The sequence below is a fragment of the Kogia breviceps genome, chromosome 4 (genome assembly GCF_026419965.1).
Source record: "Kogia breviceps isolate mKogBre1 chromosome 4, mKogBre1 haplotype 1, whole genome shotgun sequence".
NCBI lineage: Eukaryota > Metazoa > Chordata > Mammalia > Artiodactyla > Physeteridae > Kogia > Kogia breviceps.
Window position 1 is genome coordinate 123,989,180 of NC_081313.1, and position 23,490 is coordinate 124,012,669.

Consider the following 23,490-nt stretch of genomic DNA (forward strand, 5'->3'; position numbering starts at 1 on the left):
GGGCTGAACACTTACACTTCCCCAGAGTTCCCGAGGGCTGTAGAGTTTGTTTGGTAGATGGGAGATTTAGACACGCCCTTCCTCTTGTCATTTTGAGAAAGCTGCTGCCAGTTGAAATTTTAGCTCCCTGTCTGCCTTGCCCCGGGCATCCTGCCCGTTACCTTACTTAAAATGTAGCATGGACAGCGAGGACTTCAGGAAGCTCTCTTGCCCAGCAGTCTCCCACACTGACCACAGTAACTCATGTGCAAAGAGCCAAGGTCACCGGCAACCATAGGAAAGCCATCCAGAGACCCCAAAGCACACAGTGATGGGTTATTACCTCTGTGTTCGACACTTGATACAAATCCTTATAGGCCATGTAAACCATGAAGGAGTTCACCCCTGCAAGAGAGGGATGGGAGGGAAGACAGGAGGAAGACAGCATTATTATGACCCTGCTGCATCCTGTGCTCCCACTGTGACACCCCCGGGGCCCTGAGGGCATCTCAGGCCCCTGCCCAATGCAAAGCGGATGCGTCCCATTCTCCAAGAGCATTTTTCTATTTCCTCCTCTACCCTGTAAAATTGATGATTCCTATGACGTCATAGCAGAATGGTCTCTTCTTCTGCGGTTCCCTCCTGCCTCCCCCTCCACTGTTCCCAGCCCAGAGGGCCAACAAGCCTCAACACTGCTCGAGGCAGGATACAGTGTCAAGAATCACTGCAGCACACCAGCTGTGTACACACACCAGGAGTGGCACCACGTGCTGGGTCAGCGAGCTTGGAAAACCTAACCCCTTGAGCCTCGGTTTCCTCATCTATAAAATGGAAAAATAACACCACCCTGCTTCATAAGGTGGTTGGAAACTTTAAAAGAGACAACACATGCAGAACTCTTAGCACCAGCACGTGGTTGATCTCCTGGGAGTGGTTTATTTTGTTCTTTGTGAGTGCCTGCTCTCCACCAGGCCTGGGCAAGGTGTTGGGTCTGAGAGAGAACTAAAATCTAGAGCCTGTCCTAAGGGAAGTAACAGAGTTAATGCAGAGAAATCAAGGTTCACCTTGGGCTTAAATATCTAAGTCATCAGCGTTACAAGGAAAGAGCCATTTAATTTCTCCCCCAAATATACTATTAATAGAGTAATTTATAGAAATAGGTGGGACTGGGGGACAGAGAGTCATTTAGAGGAAAGGAGGGTAATTTTGTTCTCCGGCCATTAGGGCCATCTCAGCCCACAATATTCCAGGCCAAAAGTGGACTGTAATCTAGGACCTTCCCTACCCAGAATGGTGCAACTCAGGGCAGTTTTTCCCAACACAACCCTTCCCACAAGCCTCTGGGTCATCCGTGGTACGACTCAGGCCCTTCGGAAGGGAAGTGGGTGTTAAAGCCGTTCACTTTTCTACCTAGTTGAGATGCAATGTGAAAGGAGACACAGAAAGAAGGGAGGAAGGAGACTTCCCTGGCAGTCCAGTGGTTAAGACTCTACGCTTCCACTGCAGGGGGCGCGGGTTCGATCCCTGGTGTGGGAACTAAGATCCCGCAAGCCACGCTGTGCGGCCAAAACAAAAAAAGGGAGGGGTTAATCTCACCCTCTGTATCAGATAGTGAGAACTGGGCAGAACTTGTGGGGTGAGGGGGGGGGTATGCAAAGGAGAGCTTGTCCTCTGGAGGTCATCCCCTCCCCCTAACCCCGAGCACACTGCCTTCCACTGCACTCCCGACCTTTGCATCGAGACTGCTAATTGATAACAGTATATAAAATTAGTATAAATAATTATAATAATACTATTAGTACTAGTATCGTAGCACTATTGTTACTAGTATAACAATATTCTGCATCTTGCGGCATTTATCCTATTGCTCTGAACCGGCCTGCTTCCTTTTGCCACAGTTACTGGCACAGGCCATTCCTCATACTCCCCTAAGTCCTCCAGGGCCCCCTTGGATGCAGAGCACATCACATGTCTGCGTGCATGGAGAGGGGGTGGTGCGTGTGTGAAATACGTGACCATCAGAACACAGAAAGAAGTAAACACAGAATAATCTAAGTCAATGGGAACCTAAATCATGGACTCATAGAGAGGACATAGACACATGCAGATACACACACACACACACACACACACACACACAACTTTCAGGCCCTAAGCTCCTATCTGGAGTACGAACACATCTTTGCTTCCAGAAATGTCTTACCCTTTTCCGAGGATGCTATTATTATATAATAGTAATGGTTGGATCTTTGGAATCAAAATGATAGAGGTTAAACATTCCTAATCTCATATGTACTAGCTGTATGACCTTATGTAAGACGTCAAGCTCTCCTGACCTCAGTTTCTTCCTCTGTACAATGGGCAGTATTGCACGGAGGTGCAGAGCACAGGCTTTGGGTAGATCTACTGCTTACAAATTCTATGATCTTGGGCTACTTATTCTGAGTCTCAGGTTCTCCAACTGCAGAGTAAGGATAATAATCCCTATGTCATGGGGATCCTATAAGGAATAAGTAGGATGGCATAAAGTGCCTGGTCCATAGTGGTACCCCTATATCCGGCATTCATACTCAAGGTTCCAGGGTCCAGCAAGGAGAAGCGACTAAATGAGTGGACAGTATGGGAAGGACAGGCAAGGGGGAAGGGAGGAAGGCACATCCGGGCTCACCTTTTTCTTTGATAAGGCTCTGCACCTCCTGCTTGACGCTGTCATTCCAGTGGGTAATGTCCACGTGTAAGGAATAGTCACAGCAGCTCTTGCCATCGGCCCACTCCCTCCACTTCTCATAGGCCTCCGTCAGGCTGGACTCGGGCTCGGGCACCACGTGGTCAACTGAACAACAGAGGCCCCGCATGGGCGACTCATCGACACAGCCTTTGGTCCCCTCTGTACAGGTCTGCTCTTGCTTGCTTAGCTACGACAGCAAAGTCTCTATTTCTTGAGTATAGGATTAACCTTAGAAAGGGTTCCCGGGTGGTTTCAACGTTGCTGATGATTCAAGTGTCACTGAGCTATGGGATCTTTGGCAAATTACTAGCTTCTCTAAACCTTAATTTTCTCATTCTTAAAATGGGCACCAAGTGGGGTTGGGGACAGGGGTAACACTGCCTTCCCTCTAAATTTGTTAAGGGATTAAATGGGAAAATGCATGGAAAGTGCTTCACCTGATGCCTGGCACATAGTAAGTGCTCCATAAATATTAGCTATCAATTGATGAGCACCTACTGTGTGCCATTATTACCACTATTACAGGAGTCACTGCTGGCGATCAAAGTTGGACTCCCTTCTATGGGAAGAAGGAGGGGTTTTAAAGTTACGTCTGAGCACAAGAGGATGAGTCCTCATGTTTACTGCCGTAGGAAAGACCTAGTATCAGTTAAGTGAACTTGACGCTTGGCCCACAGATATTATTTCCATGCAAACTTTCATCAAGAATATGTTTTTTTTGAGGCCAAAACCTACTCATGCAGTACCTGCAATGGTGGATAATACTTCTAAAAAGAATAAGATTTACACCAATAACATTGGTGAAGTTAAGGCAAAAATTAGAGTTTTTCATAGTTCCCCATGGCAGTCGAGAGAAAGTATGAATTGGTACAACTTTCCTAAGAACAATTTTGAAATGTGTATCAAAAACCATGACATTTTTCATACCTCAACAATTATTCCTATGCCTAAGAATTACCTCTAAGGAAATAAACATGGTTATATGCAAAATCTGGGTCCTCGAGATGTTTGCCACTATTTATATATTTATGTAAGTGGAAAACTGGGAACAAAGTCTTACAATAGGGAAGTTTGGTTAAATACATAAATTGTGATACCTTCATAAAACGGATGTCAGGAGTCCATTTAAAATTTGGTAGAATAAAAATAAATGAATGGAAAGATATATATGACATATTAATTAGTGAAAATAGAAGGCTAAAGCACAGATGTTTATTACAATCCTTTTTGTTAAATAGAAAAAAAAAATAGCCAAACTGTGACAGTGAAGTGAGATTTATAGGGTTTTTTTCTTTTCTGCATACCTAGGGTTTTTAAATTATCTACAAAGGACATGTACACTTCTGTCATTCTTGTAAGCTTTCCTCTCTTCTCACGTGGAGCTCCTTCCCTAATGCAGAAGCCCAAGGCAGAAGCCCAAGCCTAATGCATATGTCCAGGGTTCTGAACAGGTCCAGCTCCTCGGCAAGATGGCAGAAAGCCAGGCCAAGATCACTCATTTCCTCAGCCTTCTAGCACAGGCAGCCTAAGTGCACTTATCGGAAAGCAACGTCATGGAGCTATGTTACTGATGCCTGGACCCACACCAGGGTCTTCGTGGACAGGCAGCTGCCGAGAAGTCAGCTGGCTTCCTCCCTTTGGCTGAAGAAAGGCTTTGGTCTCCCAGAATTGCACCCTTTATGGCCCTGACACAATTTTCCTGGGTTTTCACACCCAACTAGCTAGAGCTGAACCCTGCTACTACTCCCATTGAAAGGAAGCGAAAGACAGTGAGTAAGTCTACGGCTCAGGCTGTACTGAGTTCTCAAGTGGATGTATACTGTGGTAAACAGTGCTCTTGCTGACCAAGTTGGGGGCCAGGGCTGGGACGGGAGCCAATTCATTGGGATTCCTTTGGCTTAGGAAGGAGTGCCCTGGAATGCTATCTGCTCAGTAATCCTGGCATTCAACTCCCTAGGTTTCTTTGGAATTGCAAAAGTCACCAGAAAAACAAAACAAGAGAAACAACCCCCCAGCTTGCCCAATCTTAAAGATATGATTTGGTCAAAATACAACACAGACCAAATAACACTAACCACCATTGAAGCCTCCTAAGTTCTCAAGAACTGCAAGTCTCATTATCTCATTATCATTATCATGGGATGCTTCTCAGCCCCATTCTCACTGCTCTGCCTGTACTCTCTGCCCCTGCTGCCTCAGACCCAAGTTGGAAGTCCTGAAATCGCTTTTTGCCCACGATCCACAACTTTTAAAGTCCACTTTTAGCAGAGACTGGCCCAGAGATGATAAGTACTGATTCCCCACCCATGGCATACTGGGCCCCTGCTCTAAGGCAGACAGAGAAGACAGCTGCTTTCAAGGTCATGAACCTCCTGAATCTCCTCTACGCGGTTATAGGAGCTGCCAATGTCCTCACTATAACCAGCTTTTATCAGGTCTCATCAGGCAGAAAGTCTAAAAACTGAATTGAGGGGAAGTGTACGAGTTACCAACAGAGACCACTGCAGTTAACATGTTAGTTAAACTCACTCCCTAGGACCCCTCGCATGCTTTACACAAATGTGTAAAGTCGGGGGACTTACTGATCATGGTGGTACCCCCCGCTAAGGCAGCCTTGGTCCCTTGGAAGAAGTCATCCACGGTGGTCATTCCCTTGTAGGGCATCTGGAAGTGAGTGTGGACATCGATGCCTCCAGGAATCACCATTTTCCCATTGGCCTCAATGGTCTTCACCCCTCCAGGGACAATCAGATTGTCTCCAATTTGCCTGGTGAGACAGGGAAACAACCAGCAATTTAAAAGAATGACTTCCAAGATAAACATAGTATTATAAGGATTTGAAATGTTGTAACTTATGTTTATCAAAGTAGTCTTTTGCAAGTGATTCACAAGTTTAGCAATCTAGAAACACATAAGGACAAGTATCCATAACAGAAAACATTTTTTTTATTATAAGACATTGAATATAGTTCCCTGTGTTATACAGTAGGACCCTGCTGTTTATTTTATATATAGTAGTGTGTGTGTGTGTATATATACATTTATATATATATATAGTATATCTGTTAACCCCGAGTTCCTAATTTATCCCTATCCCCCTTTCCCCTTTGGTAACCATAAGTTTGTTTTCTATGTCTGTGAGTTTGTTTCTGTTTTGTAAATAGGTTCATTTGTATCATGTTTTAGATTCCACATACAAGTGATATCATAAGATATTTGTCTTTAACTTATTTCACTTAGTATGATAATCTCTAGGTCCATCCAGAAAACAATTTTTTTATAGACACAAAACAATTCTGATATGCTGTTTGGTAGGACCAAGTGTCCCGGCTTAGTACTGTAACCCCAGTGGTTTAACCATGTCTAGAATATAGGGTGTGTAATAAATATTTTTTAATAAGTGTTTTTATTATCCTTTTCATTTTTTTCTTTATTTAAAGGTCAGGAAGAACGTTTGCAGAAGGACCAAATGGCTGTAAAATAATGAACTGTTAGGAGAGACTGAAGGAGGTAAAGAATCATTTTAAAGAATAGGTGTGTGAACTTTGCTATCCTCTAAATGGGTTCATCTGTGCTCCTAATAACAAATGGAATCTGTCTGGGGCATTTCACAGCTCCGACTTCACTCTCAATTCCATCCTTCCCTGATAGTTTATCCGTCAATCACAGCTGATGGCAGATTCTCAAAGAGGAAGCCAAAGATGCAGATGCCTACACCAGCTGCTTTTGTATGGTCAGCATCTCAGTACAAGTTTCAACCCAAGGAAGGTGATTATGACAACCTCCACCAGATACAGCTTCACCCAAGAAGCTTCACAGCATCCCAGGGAGGCAGAGACGGGGAGACTGGGCTGGGAAGGAAGCCAGTAAGTATGCCAAGGGCACACTACACAAGACAAATGACAAATACAACTACTCCTAGCACAATGTAACCGCATAGACCATCTATGTTGTTTAGTTCACATCCTTGATTGAAACATCCAGTTAATTCCAGGTAGACTTATGATTCTTTTTTTTTTTTTTACTATTTATTTTATTCATTTTATTTTTGGCTGCATTGGGTCTTCATTGCTGCTCGCAGGCTTTCTCTAGCTGTGGCGAGCGGGGGCTACTCTTCGTTGCGGTACGCGGGCTTCCCATTGCAGTGGCTTCTCTTGTTGCGGAGCATGGGCTCTATGCGCACAGGCTTCAGTAGTTGTGGCACGCAGGCTCAGTAGTTGTGGCGCACAGGCTTAGTTGCTCCACGGCATGTGGGATCTTCCCAGACCAGGGCTTGAACCCGTGTCCCCTGCACTGGCAGACGGATTCTAAACCACTGCGCCACCAGGGAAACCCTAAACTTATGATTCCTAAGGCTCTACCTTATCATGAGCCCTCTCCTACCTTGGGGACACATGTACCCCACTGCCAGTGGCATAAATACTTTCCGCTTTTGTTCATAGCCAACTAAGAAAGGCACTCTGCTGGGGTAGGAAGAAGTCTAGCACTTGCCTGACAAAATCTAAGTTCTACAACTAAAATTAAGTCTTCCTGACATCTCTAAGAGTTCACCCTTACCACATCACCACTCTGCCATTCCAGAAACACAATTCAAAACACACTGTGGAAAAAATGCAGCCTTGATTGTAAGTCCATTCTAGTCCAGATACTGGCCAGTGTGTTCCCATTTCCCTGCCTCACTGATTCACCTCTAAGGGGAACTGAGATCCAAAGGCATGAAGAGTTGCCTGGCTTGGGTGTGCCTATGTATGTATGCTTCTACCAATTTTGACAACTGGTATAACACACAGTCTGAAAAAGAAAAGCCTTCCCTCCTTTTCCCCACTGAACCAATCAAGGTCCCCTTAATCCTTGAAGGCTTAGCTTCCATCTCCCCTCCTTGGTCAAGTTTCTACTGACAGCCAGGTCTAATAATTAAGAGTGTGGCTCTGCCCTGGATGTGCGCTATGTGGATTTGCAATCTTGGATCTGCTAATACTAGCGTTATGACTTCGGCCAAGTTACTTAACCTCATCATGTCTCAATTTTTTCATCTGTAAAATGTAATAAAAGTGCCTCCTTGGGCTTCCCTGGTGGCGCAGTGGTTGGGAGTCCGCCTGCCGATGCAGGGGACACGGGTTCGTGCCCCGGTCCGGGAAGATCCCACATGCCGCGGAGAGGCTGGGCCCGTGAGCCATGGCCGCTGAGCCTGCGCGTCCGGAGCCTGTGCTCTGCAACGGGAGAGGCCACAACAGTGAGAGGCCCGCATACCAAAAAAAAAAAAAAAAAAAAAAAAAAAAGTGCCTCCTCCATAGGTCTGTTGTGTAGATTAAACGTTAATCTTTGTTAAGCCCAAAGAACACTATTAGTTAAGCGTATGAAAATTCAGTAAATATCAGCTATTATAATCAATAACCATCTTAATCTCACATAGCCCTCTCCTTCCTCTGGATCTCAACTCTTCTACTAACTTAATACTCGATATTGATATTATCTGGTGATGTCATGTGCTTTGCATGTACAGACATGTCACTTCCCCTAAAAGACTCTCAGGTCCCTGGGGGAAGACAGCACGATGATTTGGGTCCCAATGATATCTACCATAGCATGTGACATGGTATGTGTCCAGTGCCTGAGACAACTTCTTTGCACATATCAGCCACTCCATCAATCTTCACAAGAAACAATTCTGTAGAAACTGGAGGAAATTATTTCTGTTTTTATGGTCTGTGAGTTAAGAATGTTGTTGGAGATGTATCATTTTATAGGACTGGATGAAGATCATGTTTATACAACCTTTTCTCCACCACCAACACACACATCCGATGGTTAAATTCCTTCTATAACATCCTTGGCAAGTGGCCTTCCAGTCTATTTTAATAGAGATGGCAAAGAAGACTCAGTTTATGTATTCAACTATGGTAGTAGGTGCCTGAATCACTGCATGAAGATGGATTGTGAGCCTGTATTTAGGGCTCAACTTTGAAAAGTTCTGTGATCAATTAGTGATGCCTGCCATGAGCTCTGGAATGAGGAAGAAGCATTTAGGTACTAAATTATTTTCCAACTCTGAAGATCTTTAAATGAGGGAACACACTTCCACCAGAGTGGACTATACACAATAATGTCTTAGTAAGAGAAAAATGTAGAATTAATCGTGGCTCATATTTTGAAGAAAGTATTGTTTTACACTGGTTGGCTTGTCTAACAATTCTGTTTTTCCTACTTCTAATATGAAAAAGTATTTATGCAAATTGGCAAGGCTAACAAACACAAATATCTTCATTCTTGCATTTGTTTATTCATTCATCCATTCATTCATTCATTCATCCATTCATTCAATGCATTGATTAATATGTTGATCTTTAGCAAGTTATTTACTCTCTCTGTTCCTCTTTCTCCTCTATCCTCCTCTGCAAAGGGGGTAATAAGAGTACTCACTTCATAGGATTGCTGGCAGATTAAATGATAAGGCATGTAAAACATTTAATGCAGTGCCGGGCACATACTATATACTCAATAAAAGGTAGCTCTTACAAAAGTCTCTATGTGTTAAGTACTGGGTTAAGTGCTGTAAATACGGAGAATAATAAGACATGGTCCTTGCTCTAAGAGGGCCAACAGTGTCAGAATTGCTATGATTGATAAAAGCACAGGGTTTTTAAAAGCTCATCAAAGGGAAAGCTAGCCTAGATTTAGGGGCTGGTAAGGAATGTTTGCCTACAGAAAGTTGTACCTAAGCCAAGTTTCCAAAGATAAGTAAGCAATCTATAACCAGAATCTTAAGCTAGCCAATGAAGCTGAACAAGATAAAAATAAAACTGAATGAGGCCAAGTTTGGCTCATATGGTGGGTTGGATATACCAGTTTTATACAATATCTTATCAATGTGGGGAATTTTGATAAGAAGCAAGTTTCCTTCTGAGCCTCTAATGAAGAAAGTTCAAAAGACAAAGCAAAGGGTACTATACACCTACTTTATTAAGCCGTCTTCCATGTAAATATCAGCGTAAAAGGACTGATCATCATTGACGATTCTGCCTCCCTTGATCAGAAGACGGTCACTCTAGAAAAGAAGGAAAACAGGAGTCATTGTCACAGCTAGGATTTCAGAGAAGAGAGGTCTGCCGAGGTTCTCCCAATTCATTGTTTGAGAGGTTTAGCAGAAACCATTTTCTTAAGACATCTGTGTGCTCAGTGTACTCAGTCTTTCTGTTAGGTACCCAGTCTTTCTCGTTTGACCCTATTCAAATTATTCTGGAGTTTCACCTCTTGCTTCTGCAACCTATCAAAGCCACTCAGAAATGTAGCTACTCTTTATATTGTCTTTTTCCAGAAAGCACTATATAATGCAAAGTGGATAACATCTACCTCAGTGCCTAGCACTCTGGTATTCTGCTGGCACTCAATAGTGATTCCCCAAAACAGAACTTAGCATCAGGCATACAATGAAATGGCCTTTAAAAGTCTTTATATGGGGCTTCCCTGGTGGCGCACTGGTTGAGAGTCCGCCTGCCGATGCGGGGGACGTGGGTTCGTGCCCCGGTCCGGGAAGATCCCACATGCAGCGGAGCGGCTGGGCCCGTGAGCCATGGCCGCTGAGCCTGCGCGTCCGGAGCCTGCGCTCCGCAACGGGAGAGGCCACAGCAGTGAAAGGCCCGCGTACCACCAAAATAAAAAGTCTTTATATGACAGGGGGATCATGTTATGTTTAAAATTCAGGATACTTATTTATACATGTGCACACATGCACACAAAGCTGTGGCATGTATAACTCAAGGTGGAGAAATTATGCAGGATTCATATTTGCTTCACTATACTCAGTATTTCTCACATTCTCTGAAACATATTTCTTTATTGCTTTTCTTGTGAAAAAATTGCTTTTCTTATGAGAAACGTCTTTTTAAAAATTATAACTTAAATGAAGTTTGGATAAGTGATCCAACTGGAAACAAGGCACATACACTCCGAGGTTATTAACAAAATATAAACATATATTTTATTTATAAGTCAGGAGAGACACAAATCACTTGTCAGCTTTAGAGATCACAGATTTCATTAAATGAATGGAGCTTAGACCACAGCATGAAGGATGGACATAGCTTTGTTGGGTTCACAGGGGAGAACAGAATCCCTAGGAGCCTGGTTGTAGTGGAACTGCAACCTGAAAACCAATAGTGGGCTGCAGTTTGTTAAGAATTCAACATACAGACTTCAACTCTCCATCCATCCACCCATCCATCCATCCATCCATCCATCCATCCATCCATCCATCCATTATTCACACATCCACTCACTCAGCAAATAAGTATCTAATATTTATTGTTAAATAGGTGGGGAGGATGCAATTGTGAGTGAGCCACGCCATCAAGGTCACTGCCTTGATGGAACTTAAGGAGAAGTCTAGCAATAAAGAAACAAAGTCATCAAAATAAGTAAAACAATGTAAAATTGTATCAAATGTCACAAAATACAAGGGAGTGGGGCTTGTTTAAATAGAGGCTGGAAAAGGCCTTTTCAGGGAAGATCAATTTAGATGGAAAACTGCAGGCAGAGGGAACAGGGTGTGCCAAGGCCCTGTGGGAGGAAGAAGTCTTGTTTCTTTGAAAACCTGAAAAAGATCAGTGTGGAGGAAGCTTAGGGATCAAGGAGGGAAATGGCATGAGATGATGCTGGTGAGGTAGGGCTTTCAAAAAAGGACATAGGTTTAATGGGGGAAGGAAGCCCCACAGACAGGCTGACTTCTGGCTTCCGAAATCAAAGACTGTGAACAGGGCCAAAAAATGAGAATTGAAGCTAGGGCTCCTCTGGGGATATAGCCACTTACCACTTACTCTCTCCTGCTTCCAAGGTATTGGGTAAGAATAAGAAATTTCATCATACTGTATTGTCAGGGGGAAGGATTTTTTAAAGATACAGATCAATGAGGTGTAGACAAAACCTACATATATGGCAAAGAAGATGTGCTAATGAGGTCAAATACAAACTACTACCACACGTGATCTCCAAGCCCCTCAGGAGCTGGCCTCTGTCAGCACATCCACTCTGTTAGGTTCTATCACACGTTGCCTCATATTTTATATGGTGGCAAAACTAAGAGACATGTAGTTCTAGCCACCTATCAGGCTCTCTGGCCACTAAGCCTTTGCAAAGATGTTCTCTCCGCCTTCTCCTATGTTCACCTACCACTGACAACCATCCTCTCCACTGTCGTGCCTCAATCAAAGGGTTTTTCCCCTAGGATGCACTACCAGACTTTCCAGCAAATTCTATCTGCTCTCACTGTGGCTGAAACAATGAATTGTTCTACAAGAGTTGGTCTACTGTTCATCAGTCTCCTGACTAGACCAAAGACTCCTGTAGCCTTAGAACTATGTGTCTTTTGATCTTTTTACCTTATTCCCATCTTCGATAGCTGTTAAATATTGGTCAAATGAATGGCTGAAGGGTGGGACATCGGAGGTTGTATTATATATCAGAATGATAAAAAGGCCATCTGAGTCAGAAAGTTATGTGAAGTGGTCGGAATATTGGACTTCTAAGGAAAAAAAAAATTTAATTGACGGCTACTGTAATCTACTACTTTAACAGTAATTGCAAAATTATAGGAGGCAGTCCTAGGACTGTGCTTCTCAAACTAGGGTGCACATTAGAAAAATATAGATTCCCTGGCCCTGCTCTAGGCCAACAACTATGTATTTTATAAGCTCTATAAACGGCTCTTAAGCAGCTATCAGCCAGCCCACACCAAGTCACAGACCAGCACCAGGAACCACGGCCCCAGACACAGTTTGTGTGTCTGTGAAGGCAACAGAAGCTTCTCCAGCATGAGCTTCATACTAATAATAATCTTGGTGACTATAAGAGTTCCCCCCACAGCTCAGTGCTTTTCTGATGCTCTTTATCTTTCTAGCAAAGAGCTGAAGTATGCTGGTTTAGGGAAAGGGGACAGTTACTGCCTGAACTGAGCCCAGCATGAAATATGACCATCCTCCTACCTGGGGGCATCCAGTCCTGAGCCACTGGGGATCATCACTTCCTTCAATAAGCATCAAATATCAACAAAGGGGAAAAAAGCTATCTCAGGCCCCTTGTGCATCAGGGGTGTAGTAAGAGGTGACCCAAGTGGAATTAACATCATTGAGATGGCATCGTTAAAAACCATTCAAATGCTAGTGAAACAAGCTTGACTCAATCATCAGGAACCTAAACAGAACACAAAGATGAACTACAGGCCTGGTGTAAGTTTCAGAGACGGGAGTAACAAGACCCCTGCTCTATGCACTATAGTATTATTAATAGTATTATTTGTCTTTATCATGTAGATCAGAGATATCAAAACCACAACTCACAGAACTCAAGCAAATGCTGTTCCTGGGGGTCTTCAGCTTGTCCCCTGAACTTTTATTAAAGTGGTTAATAAAACTGCTTTATTAATTTTAACTCTTTCCATGCATGTGAGATCCACTACAAAGGACAACCCAGGCAAACAGTCATCAGACACAGAAGCATCTAAAAGGCAAGTATTGGACTTGGCATTGAAGAATGATGCAACGACTGACCACTCCAAGGCCACATAAAACCAAACCTCCCTGGTTACGGAACATGCTTGTCTGTGAAGTCATGGACCAGCCTTAGACAGTAACACATTCTGGGGCCCAAAGCCAACAAGATGAACAACTCTGACAGCTCTGGTTAAAAGTTACCCTCGACGGTGTTAGAAAGGTGAGCATGGCTCTAAGGGGCTCTTTGCTCTCTGTTCTCAGCAGCTGAGGCGGTCAGGAACCCGAGAGCTGATGGCCAAGGAGGGAAAGTGGTCTAGATGGGAGCCAACCAATGTTTCTCAGCATTAATAGGTATAAAGGATGATGGTACTTCTAGAGCACACAGGGATAGTCCAGAGGGTATTTGGAACCCCAGATGAAGCTCTTCAGAGCCTGCAGCACCAGGCCAAGGACTCTGGCTGCTTTGGCCCCTGCATGGCCACCAGGGCTGAGTGCAGCCTGGCCTTGCAGCCCAGCGGAGTGCCAGGTGTGCCAGCTGCCAAGCTTGGGCTCCACTGGGTTCTCCCACTACTAGGAGAATTGGGCCAACCACTTAACCAGGTGTATGACCTTGAGTTAGGACTTAACCTCTCAGCACCTCAAGTTTTTTATTAGCTCAGAGTGGATAATAACACCTAGCTCACCTCTCAGGGTGGCTACCAGGATTAAATGAGGTGGATGAAGGGGGAAAGGTGTGTGTATATAAAATATCTAACACAGTAAACACCTATAAATAATAGTTATATTTATTCCACTCATTATTTACAGTACTTTAAATTTTTATAAAATGCCTTAAATTAAGAAGCATACTGGGGAGGGATTATTGTTCCCATTTTCCCAATGAGGAGATCTACACAGAGAGACAGATGACTTTCTCCAAGTGACAGCATTGATTAGTTCCAGCTGGAAGTAAATCCAGGTCTCCCATCTCTTGGCACCAAACTTCTTCTCCACCTGAGGCCACTGCACCAGTAGTGCCTAAACCATATGCCAAGTGGCTCTTTCAGACAGGACTGTCCTCTCTGTTTGACACTGCATCTGACAGTTCCAGAGCAGGAACGGCTGACTTCCTCTGCAGTAGGAAACTTCAGGAATCCAATCAGTTGTAAGCCACTACTTATAAAATCAGTGGATTAGACCTGCCCTTTATGGCCTGAATGTGTTAATGCAGTTTATAAAGGGACCTGATTTACAATCCAGGGTAGCAGAGGCCCTTGAAGTTTGATAAAGTCCAACCCTTTTTCCTTCACTAGGATATGACAATGATTAGAAAAATCAAGTATAAAAAGCAAGAGTTTGTGAGAAAATGGGAGAGAAAAGAGACAGAGAGAAACAAAGAAAAGAAGGAAGGAAGGAAGGAAAGGAGTGAGAAAAGACAGAGGTACAGAGGGGACAGGGGTAGCAAGAGAGGGAAGGGAGGAGGAAATAAACTTATAACAAGGGGTGCTGTTAAGAATGGCTGTGATTCAAACTAGAATAGAAAATGCAAGGACAGGATCTTGAACTTAAGCCGGTTGGAGATGCTGGTTCCCATTTTAGTTTTCCTCACCTAGTCTTCAATGTAAAGAACTTAAATGACCATGTCTGTCTGAGCTAATGAGAATATGCCTCCCAGAGAACCCAGAGCCCTCCGTGGATTTCTTCCCAGTCAGTAAAATCAGCCCCAGAACAGTACTTAGGACACATCTGTCCTATACTCTGCAGATATGCCAGCAGCTCAGAATAAAAACTATAATCCTAGGAAGAGAAAAAGAGAATATAAACTGAAGAAGAAGTCTTCCACAATAAAATCTTTTAGTACCTGTGTTCAAATCACAATGCGCAGACTCTGACTCTCAGTGGGGACTCAAGATCCTTTCAAAGTCCAGATGAAGGCGCAGGTGGTTATTTAAAATAAATTCCCATCTGGGTAATTAGATTTGACTCCCTAAAAAACACTCCCATGCTTAAGAATACAACAGGATGGATAGACTACACAGATGAAATCTTGTAGCTTTTCTTCGCCAAAGCAGCATCATTTAAAGACAGAGAAAAGGCTTTCTAAGATAGTCCTGGTTGCCTCAACATCGTATTTAAGAAAAGGTACTGAATAGGCTTTCAGGAGACCAGAGTTCTCATTCCACCTCTGCTGTTAAATATGCAACCTTGGGTGAGATGCACAGGCATGAGTTTGAATTCTGCAACGAACACTAGCTGTGTTTGGGAGAGTGACTTCACCTCTCTGGGCTTCAGTTACTTCATCTGTGAAATGCGGGACAATGATATCTTTCTCTCAGGGTGCTGGTTAGGATTATGGGGGTTCCTACATGTAAAGGGCTGAACTCTGCTTGGCAATTTATAGATGCTTAGTACATGTGAGCTACTATCATAATTATTCTTCCTTTCAATCATAACTGGCCACTGTACAATGGCCCTCTCACAAATATTCTAGAAGAACTGAACTAACACTTTGTTAATCAAAATCTAACAGACCTTGCCATAAAGGGAATTCCAGAGGCGCCAGTCCCCAGCCAACCCCCAGCAACTGTTCTCAGCTCCTGCCACCAGCTGCCAAGGTCAGCCAAGACTTCTTCTTTTAAACCCACTCCCCCAGGACAAGTTCCCACGGCCCCTCCAGGTCACTCTTCCACTGGAAATAAGGCTCCACGAGCAGATAACAATCTACTTGCTCTCCTCCAGCAGGAATGCGGAGTGGGTGGCAAGGTCTCAAACCTGCCCCCAAACTCACCCTCCCGGCCCAATGCATGGATCTGTTTCCAGGCCCCTCAATGACAAGCATGCCATGGAGACGGAGAGAACGAGTAAGGTCAGGGAGGAAATAAGACTTCTTGAAGGGCAATGCAGTTTCCTGGCTCTGAGTCTTTACTGAAACCGGGCATAGTTGTACAGGGCTGGCTATTACAAACCTGTGAACTGCTACAGATGAATCTCAACAACATCCCTCCTTTCTCTCACCACCCAAACATACTTATGACCAAGTATGCACCATGGAGGCTAATGGTGGGAGTGGGTGGGGAGGAGAGTGGGGAGGGGAGAGTGGGGGGGGGGCACTCCCTTCAAAGCACAGCCCACCGAGCAGAATGCATAATGAATGGCAAGCACTGTTGTCTCTTTCAAGTGTTTGGTTTGGCCCTGGAAGGACAGACCACAAGGTAGGCAAGCAGTAATGCAGAGGAAGCAGTAGCCAAGGGCAGGATCAACCGGGGCAGGGTGGCGGCTTCCTCTTCTGAACTAGAACATCAAAGCCAGCTGTGTGCATTCTTCCCCCCAGAACTTCATGTTCACCATTTTGAAGACGTAATTATCGAAGGGCCAGACAAGTGATGTGCTCTGCCCTGGGTCAGACTGGAGTGGGGAAATGAACCGTGGATGGCATCTTAATCCCAGGCCCCGATAACACTCTCCTAGTCTTTAACAGGGTTCCAGACACGGATAAGCAAGAGTGGATAACCAGACAGGGAACCAGAGGAGGGGGAGGGGAGGGATGACACAGCAATGGACAGAAGAAGCCACAAAGCCATTCCAACCTCAAGAAGGAAGGTCAGCTGGGCCTGTGAAGCCCAAACCTCAGTCACTGTTGTGCTATTTTCATGATACTGGACAGATCCTGGTACAAACTGTACTGTGATTTACTTAATATTATCCTGAAATAAATATATTTTAAAAGTAAACACTGTCTCACTCCCATAAATTCTAAGCCAGTATCACTTACCAAAAATAGACAGTAAACCTAGGAATGAATACCATAAAAACCTCATGATATTTTGGCTCCATTCTCTGCCCTCAAAAGGGTTCTGAAGGACGAGTCAGATCTGCTACCTTTGTTAAAAGGAAGATAACCCAGTGTCAGGGTGGGGCAGGGAGTGGAGGGGTGGGGTTCAAGACAAAGTAGCACTATCCTAAGACTTTTTCCTTGACCTGCTCAGAAGGTTAGAAAATTAGAAAGGGGACAAAATTTCTCTCTTTGTGGTTCAGCGTTATTGAATGCCCTCTTCCGGAATCACCTAAAATGATCTAACGTATCAGGACTACCATCCCTGCTCTTGAAACATGGACCGACATGGACCGACATGGGCTTGAGCAGTGTCCAAAGCAGAGTCACAGGGACGTCCCAGGTACTGGGCAGCACAGCACACAGAGGAGATGATTGGAATGAAGGATCACCATTTCAGAAGGTTAGGGAGGAGGAGAGAGAGGGGCAGGGTGGGTAAATCTAGTGTGAGAACAAGTATGACTTATCATAAAATAGGATGTGACAAATCTGGGTACAAGAAAAAAAATGTGGTCCATCTTTAGCTGGGCTTTGGGGAAGGAAAAATGGAAAGGTTGCTGTCTGGATGGAAACCAGCCCTCATCACAGTTTGCAAAGCCATTCAGAATTTAGGTAGTGACCAAGGGAGTTTGGAAGCCAGAACTGCATTGGCATCTCTGCTACTAACTCACTGTGTGATTTTAGACAAGTGGCTTGATCCAGCTCTGGACCTCAGCTTCTTCAGCTGAGTGAAGGTGTAGCTCTCTAAAAAGGCCCGTTTACGTATCTGTAAAGTACAGATACTAATGCCTACCTCCCCGGCTACTGTGAGAATTAAATATCATGATGCAGGGTCGGGGCACTTAGAAAAAGCTCCATGGGTGGCAGGCATTACAAATATTACTACTACTACTAATTTCACGATTGTGCTACCACCTCTATTTTATTGCTCTGATTATGTACATGTACAATTAAAGGCAAATCCAAATTGCAGTATAAATGTAAGGAAGCTACTACTATTACATATAAAGTGCCTGAGAAATGTGTTGCTCAGGACAGAGTATAAAGTAGAATATAGATTGAAGAAAAGTCAGTGCTTTAGAGATCTAATTCATGGCCACCTTTGGGACACAGAGTATAAAGTAGAATATAGATTGAAGAAAAGTCAGTGCTTTAGAGATCTAATTCATGGCCACCTTTGGTCTGGGTTTATAAGAGAGTTTTGTGTTGTGTTTGTTATTTTGGGGTTTTTTGTTTTGTTTTGCATTGTTCCTTTTAGGCCTCAAATCCATGTGTTATGGGTGAAAGCTCTCTGTCCCATATGCACACTAGGAAACTGGGGTCCAGCTATGTTCAAACGGGATCCTGTGTCCCATTAGCTCAACAGCCTGTGTAAAAGCCAAACGCCTACTTCATCAGGAAGGAGGGCCTGAAATTTCAACCACGTCTTGATTCTAGGGATAAACAGGTTTAATAATTCATTCCTGAAACGTACACTTGTGTGACTACTGGCTGTGAAGATGTTATGTTAGGTGTACGGGAAGGCAAGGACAAAACAGTCGGAAAAATTAAGCCATGACCACAAATAATAATGTGAAGTAAAAAGAGCGAGGGTAAAACTATAGAGGCAGTGAAATGATCAGTGGTTGCCAGTGGCTTGGGAGGTAGGGGGTGGGAGGGAGGGGTGAACAAGTGAACAGACAGAGCACTGAGGGTTTTCAGGGCAGTGAAACTATTGCATAAGATGCTTTAATGGCGGATACAAGGCATTATGCACTTGTCAAAACCCATAGAAAGGTACCCCCCAAAAAGAGTGAACCTTAATGTAAAACTATGGGCTTTCATTAATAACATATCAATGCTGGTTCGTCAACTGTGACAAATGTTTACCACACCAATGCAATATGTTAATAAAAGGGGAAACTTGGGGTGGGGGGGAGTGGGAGGGAGTACATGGGCACTCTTACTACTTCCTGCTCAATTTTTCTGTAAACCTAAAAGTGATCTGTTATACAGTGGAAACTAACACACCATTGCAAAGCGGTTATACTCCAATAAAGATGTTAAAAAAAAAAAAGTGATCTTAAGAGCAAAGTCTATTAATTAAGAGAGAGAGAGAAATGGGAGAAAAATCCTTCCTCTGGTAGAAATCAAAGAAGGGTCCACAGAGGCAAGCTGAGATGGGTCTTGGGAAAATGGCTAATCTGGACGCACAGGTATGATCCAAGGCAAGTGGAGGAACAATAATTCGTAACTAGCATTTACTGAAAACTTCTTACATGTCAGAAACTCTTAGAAGCTTTATGTACATTTTGTTCAATTAATCCTCAACGAAATGAATTATCTGCTGTTTTCTCCCCATTGGGTTGATGAAGACATGGCAACTTAGGGGGGTTAGTGCAGGGTCGGGTGTCATAGCCAGTCACTGGGAAAACCAAATGTATCAAGGCAAGAAATGCATTTCAGGGGAAAATTGTGGAAATGGGTGGGGTCCCTGATGCTTTGGATTCTGGAAGAAGGGGATGCAAACAGTGGCTGGCTATGGGGTCTGACCTTTATCCCATAGGTCCTGGGGAAGGATTTTGAGAAAATGAGTGAAATACAATCGCAGAGTTAAAAAAAAAAAAAAAAAAAAAGCTGACAGAATGGCCATGCTGGAGATAAAGGAAGGAACTAGTTAGAATGTAATAGCAAGCGGTGGGGGGTGGGGGGAGGAGGGAGAAAAAGCAACAACCTATATCACTCAGGATGCCAGGAAACAGATGGAATACTCCAATTGGATTATTAAAGTGCATTTAACAAAGACTGTTTAACAAAGCGTGGGCAGGGTTTAGGGAAATTAAATGGATAGGCAGCATACAGAGCTCACCAACAGCAGGGAGAAATGTCATCCCCAGGTCCAAGGAGGCCAGAGGAGTGATTACCAGAGCTGAAGAGGGCAGCTGTATGGAGAGGGCGCCTGCTGTGACCTCCAGCAGAGGCATGTCGCCACTCCACAGCAACCCAGCAGCAAGGAATCAGAGGGAAAACACCCTGACTTCGTGATCCACCCTCCCTCCAGTCCCCTAGTGGTTCCACATCAACTAAATCCAACCAGGAGCCCAAGGGCAAAGGACCTATTGGCGCAGCCCAGACAGGTCCAGGGTGTGGAGCAGGACAGAAAACCTTGGCGAGGGCAACTAAAGAGGCAAACAGAAAACATCCAGCCTAGTCCCTGAACATCCAACCATGGGACACAGTTTAATAAAACTGCAATATAGCCACACTGTGGATTATGGTGCAGCTACTTTTTAAACAGGTTATATCTATATACTGAACTGAAGAAATACCTAAAATAAGTAAGTGGCAATGTGCAAAATACGATACTGTTCTTGCAAAAGCAAACAAACAAATACTATTATGTTTCTGTGTGAGCAGGAGAAAGGTCTGGAGGGATGTATACCAAATTTGTCAACATTAGGTATGGTAGGGGAAAAGGATGCAAAGGGAGGAGGTATAGGGAACTTTTTTCTTTTCTCTTTCTCCTCTATTTACATACATTATTTCACTAGTTGCACAATGCATATGCCATTTTATAACTTTTAAAAGGGATTTAATATAGAAAATTATAAAAAGGAAAAAAGAGTAAGGAGTTTGCTATGGTCCAGATGACAGCAACAGTATGGATTAGAACATGTATGGCACACTGCAGAGGAAAGCTGGAATCTAATTAGCAACTGAAGGGGAAGAGAAAGTGACGTGCCACTATTTACAGTAGCCAAAGCATGGAAGCAACCTAAGTGTCCATCGACAGAGGAATGGATAAAGATGTGGTACGTATACACAATGGAATATTACTCAGCCATGAAAAAAGAATGAAATAATGCCATTTGCAGCAACATGGATGGACCTAGAGATTATCATACTACATAAAGTAAATCAGACAGAGGAAGACAAATACCATATGACACCACTCCTACGTGAAATCTAAAAAATGATACAAGTGAACTTATTTACAAAACAGAAACAGACTCACAGACATAAAAGACAAACTTATGGTTACCAAAGGGGATGGGGTGGGGGAGGGATAAATTTGGAGTTTGGGATTAGCAGATACAAACTACTCTATATAAAACTGATAAACAACAAGGTCCTACTGTACAGCCCAGGGAACTATATTCAATGTCTTGTAATAAACTATAATAGAAAAGAATCTGAAAAAGAATATATATGTGTGTGTGTATGTGTGTGTGTGTGTATATATATATATATATATGAATCACTTTGCTGTACACCTGAAACTAACACAACACTGTAAATCAACTATACTTAGACAGATAGACAGATAGGAAGTGAAGTGCCAAAGGTAAATGACCTTTCAAGGCAGGTTGGCCAGGAAGAACCGATGAATAAAAATGCAGAAGAGAAATGAGTCACAAAGTTGGGGTGCGAGAGTGTGAAGAATAATTTTGAGGTGCTGGTTAGCTACACACCAAATAGGCAGGAATGGGGACTTGAGATTTAACAGGCTGGTCAGAAGCTGATGGATGGAGTTGAGTTAATCCTACACTGAGATGGCCATACCAACTGAAAGGCAATGAAAGGTAGTACGGACACCTGGAATGGTAGTCAGGACCTGGATTCTGGTCCCAGCTCTGCGAACCCAAGCAAGGCACTTTGCCTCTCGGGGCTGCTGTCCACTGAATGGGACCCTCTTCGCTCTTTTAGAAGCAGCTTTCTCTCCACTTTGATCATGTGTGCCTGGCAGCTGGCTTTGACTGGGCCTTTGGAATGACAGGAAAGCCCAGTGAATTCCCACTATTGCTTCTCAGAAACAAAAAACTCTTTCACTAAATCTGAAAGCCAGCCAAAATGCAATTCCCAGAGGAGCCATGCGGGCTTGGGCCTTGGAATGTGTGAGCAGCACCTTCACATGGCAGGCAATTGCTCCCCAGCTATTTGTGAAGGCCACAAGGATTTTTCTCCAGGTCTGACCTTATACTTTGCAACTGGCCAGGGCTGCCTGGGGATTGCGGTTGCAAGCACACAACCACTGGCTTCTGCAACTTCCTAAAACTGGCCTGTGATGGATGCGTCGACAACATACGGCTGCCGTGCTGCAGCTCACATCACGTGGCCACAGAAGGGGCCCTTGGAGAGAGAGCGTGGGAGGAAGGGACTGTTTCAAAGGGCAGAGATGCTCTCGGTTTGCTCTGCCAAGGAGTCCAGACATCAGGGATTGGGTCTGTACAGGACAGCAAAGGGGCCTGCCTTGTCAGTCACTTTGCAGCTAAAAGATCTAAGTGGTGAATCTGCCAGAGCAGCTCAGTGGAATGGTGAAAAAGAGAAGGGCTTTACAGTCACAGTCCTGGCTGTAAAATGAGGACGATGACATCTGCTCCAAAGGACTGAGGTCAGGAGTCAAGCCCAAATTCTGGTGCATCGCAGTGCTCAAGAGACGCACGTTTCTTTCAAAGTTGGACTCAAATCTTCTCGTGTCAATATCTTTCACCTGGACGCCTACCCACTCTCACTGCTACCTTTGAAAAGTAGCTTGACTTTTCACCTCTCTTTAGTTTACATATAGGCCTTAACTACCTTCTTATAAGAACCCAAACATACTTCCTAAGGAGTATGGGAAGCAGAGGAGGTGGGGCATTCTCTCTTTTTTCTGGCTCTTTCTTGACACAAGAAGCAGACAGTGGTGATGACTGACTCTCTGGGTCACAGCTTTCCGGTACCTGCAAACCCACAGCTCTGCTTTCGTTTGATAGATCGGTGGTTAAGCACTGCCTATTTTTGACTCTTCGGCCCCAAACTTCTCCAGGTTATATTGACAGAGAAAACCGCAGATGCTCTGAGAACAAGGACTTCAGGAGATCAGGCAGACTTGGAATGAAATGAACCCTTGAAATAAATATAATTGAGGCACCACTTGAAAATTACCAGAACGCAAAAATGAGACTAGTGGGCAGTTAATCCTGCTGTGACAAAAGGTTTCTTCATCTTCAATGAAGATCTAAGGCTTCACCCTATAGGCACTTCCCGGGATATATTCAAGACTGCTTTCTATTTGCAAATGCTATGCTGACATTACAGGAATTGATTCCCTGTGGCTAAGAGCCCGCAGACTTCATCCCTACCTGCAAAGCCATGAGTTACCTGCTTCTCTTCCCAATGATCACTGGTTCACATTCTGTGATTCTAACACCAGGAGAATAATCTTCTTTGGAATAGTTCCAAAACAGTCTGTTCTTTTATGACGTGTCTCTGCTCAGAAATGTTTCCAAAAGTGCTAAGGCAACCGAAGTTTACAGTTGCAGGTGTTTTCTGCATACCAGAATAAGATGTGTGTTGTGACATGTATTAAATTGTGTCTAAAAGAAATAGCAAAGGAGTTAGGACCTTTGCAAGTCTCTTCAAGTCATCTCAGACGCAGCAGGTTTTCATCTATGTGTTATGACTTTTGTCTGTTATCCCAAGTCTTTTTCATCTTTCATTGATCATTTCATTCACTTGAGGTTAGACCA

The 23,490-nt window shown here is 43.8% G+C and overlaps 1 protein-coding gene across 2 annotated transcripts in view; it reads right to left on the bottom strand.

Annotated features, from left to right (window-relative positions):
• DPYSL3 (dihydropyrimidinase like 3) overlaps nt 1-23,490 on the bottom strand; it is a 115,513-nt gene that overhangs the window by 27,848 nt on the left and 64,175 nt on the right. For both annotated transcript variants that reach the window (XM_059063012.2, XM_059063013.2), the window contains exons 2-5: nt 9,664-9,752; nt 5,290-5,474; nt 2,648-2,812; nt 323-384 (exon numbers count right to left, since the gene is read on the bottom strand). In XM_059063012.2, coding sequence (XP_058918995.1) covers nt 323-384; nt 2,648-2,812; nt 5,290-5,474; nt 9,664-9,752 — 501 coding nt within the window. The remainder of the gene's footprint in view (nt 1-322; nt 385-2,647; nt 2,813-5,289; nt 5,475-9,663; nt 9,753-23,490) is intronic.